We start from the raw sequence: 8983 nt of genomic DNA on the forward strand, positions 1-8983 counted from the left end.
CTAAGACACATCACAAGACTGTATTTAATCGTGATCGGCGTTATTCGCGGAAGGATCTCGTATCTGTGTTTATTCCCCCCTCTCTGTACTCTCCCCTAACCCTACTTTTCTCACTCGTTTGTATTTTTTACGTTGTTACTTTCCTCGCGTGAATTTTCTATATTTTATACATGTTTGTATTAATATGATTATCGATAATGTTCTGCGAACGACTGCCGACGACGATACTCGATGAATTAGTTTTTTTTTTCTCTCTTTTTTGTTTTATACTGCCGCCGCTTGAACGTTTCACAGTTTTGCTCAGAGTGAAAGGGGGTCGTTATAATAGTGATCACACGTCGTGCAGTGATACGAGTATGATTAATGTTTCTTTCATCAACTGTCGGACGAATGTGCTCATTAATGACTTGCTTCAATTTAAATGTACTTTTCTTCTTTCTTAATATCGAATACTCGATCCCTAGCTCGACTGTCATAATATCGATTGCATCGTTCTGCAGTTGATTTACTGTAACATACCACGAGTGCCTATAGTAACGAAGATGAAACGTTGTATCTCGCAGTTAAAAGCTACAGATTTTTTCTAACAGGCCAAGATTAAGAAGCACGAGGACGAGAGAAAGACGTGCGCTTTGTAAATAACGAATGTTTGAGCTCGTGATCAGTCACGTTTGTGATTAAAGAAAGTAAGAGGATACCACATGAACCGTTGCGTGTGGTGATCGTCGCAGGTTCTTGCTCGCGAATTCCAAATAACCTTTTTATCTCACGACTTACTTGCCCACAAGAGAAAACGTTACCTTCGACCAACGGCGACCATGAATCAATATATTTGTACATAACTGCACCTTTCTTCTTACTTTTGCCAAAAAGCACGCTACTCGTGCCGATGAGAAAAAACAATGTGGCGCAGAAATATTGAAGGCGAATAAACCGATCATCGGCCGGAGAAGGAACTTTCAACGATAATATCACACTACCGAAACATCGTGTCTCCTTGTATACTTGTACCCTGAAATAGCTTCTTTGAGAACGTTTCGAATACAGTTCCTATACAGTATGGTAAAGCGACTTATAGAGAGACTCGGTCGACCGTTGTCCACGATAAACATGATTCCAAGATGAGTTTTTTTTTTATCCTCCTTTCTCCGGCTGTACGGAGATATAAGTATTTAGATCTAAGGGACATATCCACAGCGTGTAGTGTACTTGTATATGAATACCGAAATAAATATTTTCAATGTTTTTGACAATATTGGAGAATGTTTGGTTTATCATCATTTTGTATCTTTTACCCATCAAAGTAAAACTTTAACACAACGTAAAAAATAAATACATGCTATACATTCGTATCTAAGAAATTATGTATTTCATAAGAAATAACGTAATAGGTGTAAAGGATAAAAATTATTGAAGCATACCCAAAAGGGTACACGATTCACAATGTCTATAAATACAGTGACGGTAAATAGATAGCACGCGTTAATATAAAAAAAAATATCGTAAAGTTAATTTGTACAATCGTAAACGTATAATTATCAACACTGTGCAGAAATTGAATTTTGAACGTAAAAAAATTACGGTCAGCACTGCCGACGAATCAAATAGATTGTCTAAAAAAATATCTATCCTCGTTAAAAAGTAAAAGTGCCGATGATTCAGCGTCTCAATACATAAATATTGCGAAGAATGACACAATCCATGCTCCCTTTTGTTTCAACAATTTTTTACATGCCCCTTATCTTCTTGAAATTATGTTCTTGCCATGATTCCAAGAATTTTTCAGTATTGACAATTCGATAGATGGAATAACAACTCCATTTTTTTTGCTTTAATTTAATTTGAAGATTATTTCCGTTTTTTGCACTTGGTTCTACCTCGTCGTCTGCGCGAAGAGTTAGGACGAGTATCTGTCTTCTTTGAAGATCTACAAATATTTTGTACATTAAATAATCTGCATCCTTAATTGGTATTATAATAAAGTTTCTTACCTGTGAACCCTGTTCACTGACAAAAAAAAAGCATCGAAAGAAAGGTGCAAATAAACTCGTCGTAATTATGCGTCCTACGACAATCATCAATCTAAAATAAAATAATATTTTTATAATATTTTATATCACAAATGTTACTCATATGTATGGTCAGTTCAAGACTATTACCTTGTACTTATTCCTCTTATCATTTTCATCTTTTAAACTAGTTTCACAAATACTTATTTCGTGTTCTAAATTTTTCAATAACGCTAGAAGATCTTTGGGCGCGAACGTATGCGGTTCGAATAATTCCGGATATTTCGAACATAATTTCGGATCGATTTTTTCGACCTTCTTTTCTTCAGTAACAGTATCCCCGTTACTAGTCTTTACTCTGGCATGAGGTATTCTAACTTCTCCAGACAGGCAAACTTTTTTATGTAAGTGCCCACTGTCGGAAACTAATCTTTTTCCGTTTATATTAATGTTCCCAAGAGAACGACCTACTTATGGACATAGATTTCATTTACTACTATAGTTTGAGAATACACCATATTCGAGAAACATAACGAAACAATGACAAAATACGTACTTAAACCTGCCTCATTCTTCTCATCTCCAGAGACTCTAATTACAACAAACTTTTTGAAATCTTTTGTGGATGTTGGACTGCTCTGACCAGAATTCCACCCCCATGCTATGAATCAGAGATATATTAATGAAAACAATATATTGCATGAAATAAACTTTTCTGATCATATCATGAGAAACAGTAAAATATTCCAAAAGGATAGGTCAAATAACTGTACTTCAGAGGTGTCAAAGGAAATGAAGAATGGGGGAATGTGTGAAAAGCAAATAATACCAGAGCCACTGGAATTTTAGTCTGCCATACAACAGCATGTAAGACAGTACAATAAAATGAGACTGATAATTTTTGTTCTATATTCTATTCTTATTATGGCTGAGTCATCAAAATGTCCAGAATCAAGGAAGCCTCATTCCATTAGTTGCACTATATTTTACAGTTGCGTGAATTTGCCTGGTGGTGGTTATGTTTGGGTGCCTAGTAAATGCACAGAAGGCTTGGTAAGATAATCACTATGTTAACATCATTAACTGAAATAAATTTTCTATTCTTTGAGACTCTCGAACATTTCCATCTTCAGATATTTCAACCATATTTAAGAATGTGTGTTCTACCTGGTGATTCTTGGGCATGTGACACACTATCAACAGAATCATCTTATATAACAAAGAGGTATGATACCCCTGAATTACTTGATCCAAATGAAACTAGTTACATGCGATCAACCGAAGATCCTTTGAATTTTTCTGAGCTTATTGATTCATCATATACCACTGATAGCATTCCTGATGAATCTAATCAAGAAATAGCAACTCCATATCCTCTGATAGAATTTGAGGAAACAATCGAAAATAATGCAAATAATGTTTCTACAATCAATACAGATTCAATGCTGAATAAATTGGTACATCATTTGCTAATTTACAAAGAGATTACTATTCCCTTAGAATTCTTAGTATCATCATTATCTACACCTTCAAGACCTGCTTCAAACTTGCCATTATCCAGTTACCTTATACAGAATTATATTCAGCAAAATAATAATTTACAAAACACCATTATAACTGGTGCAAAATTACAGAATGTTACTGAAGACAGTGCAATTATAAAAGAAAATATTGCAGATAAATTGAATGCAAGTGTGTCAAATATGGAAAGTTCAAGCGATGTATTGCAAATGGTGTTCGAAAATTTAGACGATAACAACAATATAATTTTAATTTCTGATAATGCAGGAAACAAACAATATTTAACTGTTGAAAAATACAAATCATTAGGTTATCGTTTAGATTCGCAATTTGTTCACGTTATTCCATGCATAAAAAATATTCGAATGCCAAATATGACTGATTGTATTAGGTATTACATATGTGAACCACAAATGGTTTCTGTAATAGAATATTTATGCCCATTGTATACTGCCTTTAACAAATATGCAAAAACATGTGATATGGAGACTTACAATAAATGTATAGAAAATAGAAAAGAGGAAGTAGATTCATCAGGAGGTTTGGAAAATATATTGCAGTTAAATATGCCAAACAAAAATATATGTACCGAACAGGGAAAAATGAAAGATCCCACGTCTGAATCACGTTATTATATTTGTTATTCTGCTGGAGGAAATTCGCAGAATTTCAAATCCATAAGAATGACGTGTCCAAACAGCTTATTATTTTGCCAAACTAAGAAGGTTTGTACGACGAAACGTCTCTGTAGAACAACATAAGAGAGAAATATATTTCCGCTTACCTTGTGTTGGAGAATTAAATGCGGATCCTATTTCGGATGATGTGTCCGTACTAGACGAACTATGTGCCGGCGAAGTCTGAATTCTGAGAGGAGTAGCATAATCCAATGCACACATTACTACTTTTTCCATACCACTAAAACATTTATGTATATATTATAAATTTATCTGAATAATAAAATACTCTATAAGTATTGTCAAATCACATTTTACCTACTTTGGTTCAGTCTTTCCAGAAGTTAAACTTGAAGCTGGCTCTTCAGTATCTGTTACAGTATCACTGTTCCTTTCAACTGTGATAGTTGGCACTGAAGACTCATCAATTTCTGATTTATTAGGCAAGGCATTTTCATCTTCTGTTTTACTCTTTTTTTCATACGATTTATCCGATTTCTCGGAATCATTCGAATTTTTTTCCGTTCCATCTGGATGACTTAATTTAACAAGTTGTTGCAACGCTTCTAATACTATTTGTCTATTAGTTTTCAACATTGTTAATTTATGTGAGATAGCAAGTCGACGATCCGGGACAACAGCCATTAAATTAAATCTTATATCTTGCAATTGCTCCCCTGTTGCCATTCCCAAACGATCCGTAATTACTCTCCTAAATTGTTCTGTCCACTCTTCATGCTCCTTCCATGGACCATGGTCCATGGGATATGGTTTTAAACCATCCAATTCAAATAGTCTACCATTAATTGGTACATAACTAACAAAGTGAAAAGCTTCCCCTGTAAATCTACCAGTTGAAACTCCAGTATTCTTATCTTGACGTCTCTTGGCCTGAGGCATTGCATGTGAATTATGTGCACAAGCCAATTCAGGTGTATTACCAATTGCCCATCCTTTATTTTCTGGACACATACCAGATGTGTGCATTTTCAATCTGGATAAAGTTGTACCCAAATGAATATTTGGGCAATTAAGTAACACAGATAATAGTGCATGGGTAGCACAACTGTTGGGCACAACCTATAATACAATGGATGATTTAAAAAATAAATTTTTACATGTTATTCATACATATAAAGTATCTTTATAAAAAATGAATGTACCTGTTGTGCGAAAAATATATTGTTAACAATTTCTTCATCTTTCACAAAACTTTCATCTTGCTCTACAACTTTGCGTCTAGACCTTCTCTCTTCTATCCAACGAAATAAAAATATAAAACCATATACTGGACCTTCTAATGATTTTTGCAGATCATATATTTCTTCTACTTGTACACCTTTCACTCCAAAATCCTCCAATAGCAGTGTGAATAAACCTGGCAATATAAAATATCTGTATATAATATCCTTATATAGATTGTACCTCTAATATTACAAAAAAAAAGAAAAACATTTATTCATTTTGCTCCAATAATATTAGAATATGCTATACATATGATGATTGTATACAAATATAGTGAAATGAGACAAAAACACTTCAAAATATTTTTTTATCAAATGTACTATAAATTTTGCACCTCTATTGCGTAGAATGTAATCTTTAGTACTACGTCAACAAAAACTACTGTGCTCTCGTAACGCATTCAGATATTTTGGTGTTAATCGTCATTAAAATGACATACTCGCATGACCATTACTTTATACCTGGGTCACTTTCCAGTTCTAGCCAACCTTCCGTTAATCGATTTATATCAACTGGCATTCTGTGTTGAGTTTCAAATTCAACACTTAACAAAATTTCACATCCTTTTAGAAATTTTATTACACAGTGACAATTAAAGGCGCCATGTTACATCAAAACACATATCATGTGACCTAGTCACGTGGTAAAAAATGCTTAAAGAAGTGTTAATGCAATTTCCAATCATTTTTATTTTTTTTTTTATATATATTTTACACTGCTCTATTTAGAGTACAGTTAAGGGAATTTAGCATTGGCGTACACGATTTTGTTCCAATTTTTAACAAAATTTTGTATTGTATATATCTGATATCACACATAAATGTAGGATCAAAAATATAATTTAATGCAAATTATTCCATTAGGTATATATAATTATATGTATATAAATTGACAGTAGCGCATTCTATTCACAATTCCAACAATATCCTTTGAATGATACTTTAGCCACGTATGTGACGAAGTAATAATTAATGATTTCGAATACTTGCTATTGAAAATAATCAATTATTATGAATATTTTTGCATTAACGATTGGGTTATTATTATTCGTTCAATTATCAGAATGTACATTGTCACCACCCAAAGATAAAATTAGTAAAAAAAGCAAAGGAAAAATTGAAAATAAGGTAGAAAAAATAGAATTATAATAAATTTTTGGGAACGATGTATTTAATTTTGTACATATTGGGATTTTAGAAAGGTCCTGTGGGTCAGGATGTTTTTATGAGGAATTTAGTGGTGAAAAACCTCAAAATACAGGATATTATTCGAGAGTCTGGATTCTATTTTTCTAACACAACCAATCGAAAATTTACTGGAGATGTTTTGGGATATATCACACCGGTAAGTTTCTTGATTGATTGTAAAAAATATGATGAAAACAAATAAAAATAAATATTTGATTACACAGAACAATTTAATTGCAAGATGTGATATATTCTGACTTAACTAAAACTATATTTTCCTATTTCAGTGGAATAACAATGGATTTGAAGTTTCCAAAATATTCCATGGAAAATTCACAATGCTTTCGCCAGTATGGTTAGCATTTCCTGAAGGCAATGCATCGACATATAAGCTGTCAACTCATGATGTTCAGAAAAAATGGCTGAAGGAAATCAGAACAGCAAATAATGAGGGTCATTCTGTAAAAGGTAAATCAAATTTTTAATAAAGTGTTAATAATCTTTTACTAATAAAGATGTGTAAAACTATTTACAGTCTTAACAAGAGTGTTGTTTGAACACTGGTCAATTAATGATATTATTAAATTGTACAGTGACACGCACAGACTAACTGCTGTAATTTCAGCACTCATAGATACTGCAAAGGTACACGTACAAATATGCACTATACATTAAATATTTACAATACTGTTTTAGTAAGAATGATATAATATTCTAGAACTTCCATTTTGATGGATATGTTTTGGAAATATGGAATCAGTTTGTCCTAGCAGGTGTGGATACACAGATTGTTATATCACTGATTCAATCTATTGCTCAACAGTTAAAGAAAAATAATTTAGATACAATTCTGGCAGTGCCACCATCAAGGGGGTAAGTCTTACTACTTTTTATTGTAGGTAAATTGTTATTCTTACTCTGTATATAATTTATAAAGTAAAACTAGAATCAAGCACATTTATTTTTCAACCTTTCAGTGTAAATGTTCAGTTATTTAATCAAGAGAATTTCAATGAGCTATCACCATATTTAAAAGCATTCTCTTTAATGACATATGACTATTCAAGCATTCAACGTCCTGGACCTAATAGTCCCATTGATTGGATGAGGGAATGTGTAGAATTACTAGTACCTGAAGAGGGTCCTAAAAGGGCTCAAATATTATTAGGTCTTAATTTCTATGGATACAATTATACCCCTGAAGGTGGAGGTGCTATCTTAGGTTCAGATTATCTAAAAATTCTGGAGTCCTACAAAGGGAAAATTCAGTGGGATGATAACAGCAAAGAACACTTTTTTGAAGTGAAGTAAGACTCAGGATTGTAAGAGAATTTATTATTTGAGAGAAACTGCTTCAATATAAAACTTGAGGATGTATTTCAGATCATCAGGGAGCAGTGGAATTATCTTTTATCCCACGTTATATTCTATTTTACACCGACTGGATCTCGCAGCGGAATTAGGTACAGGTATATCTATTTGGGAGCTCGGTCAGGGATTACATTATTTTTACGATTTATTGTAAATTTTTTTACATATATTACAAACATACTTGGTATTTAAAAAATAAGAATAATTACCAAACGCAATTTATACGTATAAATAAATGTTCAGTCTTAATATAATAGTGAATGAACTTCCTGCTGTGCATGTAACCATAACTACTTCTAATAATACTTATAAGTACGATCTAGACAATATTTGTTTTTCATGCATTTGTTGTACTTTAAATCGTAAATTATTATCGAACTTGAACGAAGCTCCATAGATTAGTGTACATGTACTTCTTTGGACATTACAGCTAAGTTATTATTGTTTTTCAATATTTGCTTTTCCTTTCTTCCCTTGAACATCATCATAGATTGAGGTCCACGTATAATATGATACATTAGAGCCCAGCACATTTTTGCTGGCAATAAGCTTTTATAAAAAAAAAAAAGGTCATTGTTGTCAATTTTTTTTTTATAGTATTTGAAATATAAAAAATTCCTGTAACTTACCATTTGAGTGGTAAAAGATATCTAACACTTTCAGGTAGTATAACCATTATCTGATTCACCAATATTCCTGACACAACTTCTTGAGCTACATACTCAGGTTCTAACATTGGCATCAATCTACAAATCATACATTTTTACATATACCAGATCACCTTAATAAAAATTGAAGTTTCATAAAAATATATACCTGGGTTTCACTCCATGGAACATTCCTGTATTGATAAAATAAGGACAAACTAAAGTGGCATGAATTCCATCATATCCATGAGCCTAGGGATATCATAAGAAATGATTACAGAAAAAACTATCATTAACAAAAAAGAAAAAAAAAAAATAGTGAGGGA

General features: G+C 32.5%; 3 protein-coding genes across 3 annotated transcripts in view; 1 reads left to right on the forward strand and 2 right to left on the reverse strand.

The window, feature by feature from the left end:
- Positions 1–1710: 1710 nt before the first annotated feature.
- LOC108571677 (ubiquitin carboxyl-terminal hydrolase calypso) lies at positions 1711–6006 on the reverse strand. Its single transcript, XM_017933779.1, is given in 7 exon segments — positions 1711–2082; positions 2160–2476; positions 2566–2670; positions 4315–4448; positions 4530–5287; positions 5371–5585; positions 5914–6006. Coding segments are annotated over 7 exon segments (1821 nt in total). The 5' UTR covers positions 5972–6006; the 3' UTR covers positions 1711–1848.
- Positions 6007–6451: 445 nt separating this feature from the next.
- LOC108571653 (chitinase domain-containing protein 1) lies at positions 6452–8164 on the forward strand. The gene is made up of 7 exons (XM_017933744.1): positions 6452–6579; positions 6650–6796; positions 6927–7107; positions 7175–7284; positions 7358–7512; positions 7617–7946; positions 8023–8164. Exons 1-7 carry the CDS (start codon positions 6463–6465, stop codon positions 8162–8164), a joined length of 1182 nt encoding a protein of 393 aa, XP_017789233.1. The 5' UTR covers positions 6452–6462.
- A 244-nt stretch (positions 8165–8408) lies between these two features.
- The window catches only part of LOC108571640 (estradiol 17-beta-dehydrogenase 11), an 11066-nt gene continuing 10491 nt past the window's right edge, over positions 8409–8983 (reverse strand). The window contains exons 6-8 of the mRNA XM_017933730.1: positions 8827–8909; positions 8640–8756; positions 8409–8559 (exon numbers count right to left, since the gene is read on the reverse strand). Of these exons, the coding sequence (XP_017789219.1) occupies positions 8409–8559; positions 8640–8756; positions 8827–8909 (351 nt within the window). The remainder of the gene's footprint in view (positions 8560–8639; positions 8757–8826; positions 8910–8983) is intronic.

The sequence above is a fragment of the Habropoda laboriosa genome, unplaced genomic scaffold, assembly GCF_001263275.1.
Source record: "Habropoda laboriosa isolate 0110345459 unplaced genomic scaffold, ASM126327v1 scaffold123, whole genome shotgun sequence".
Classification (NCBI taxonomy): Eukaryota; Metazoa; Arthropoda; class Insecta; order Hymenoptera; family Apidae; genus Habropoda; species Habropoda laboriosa.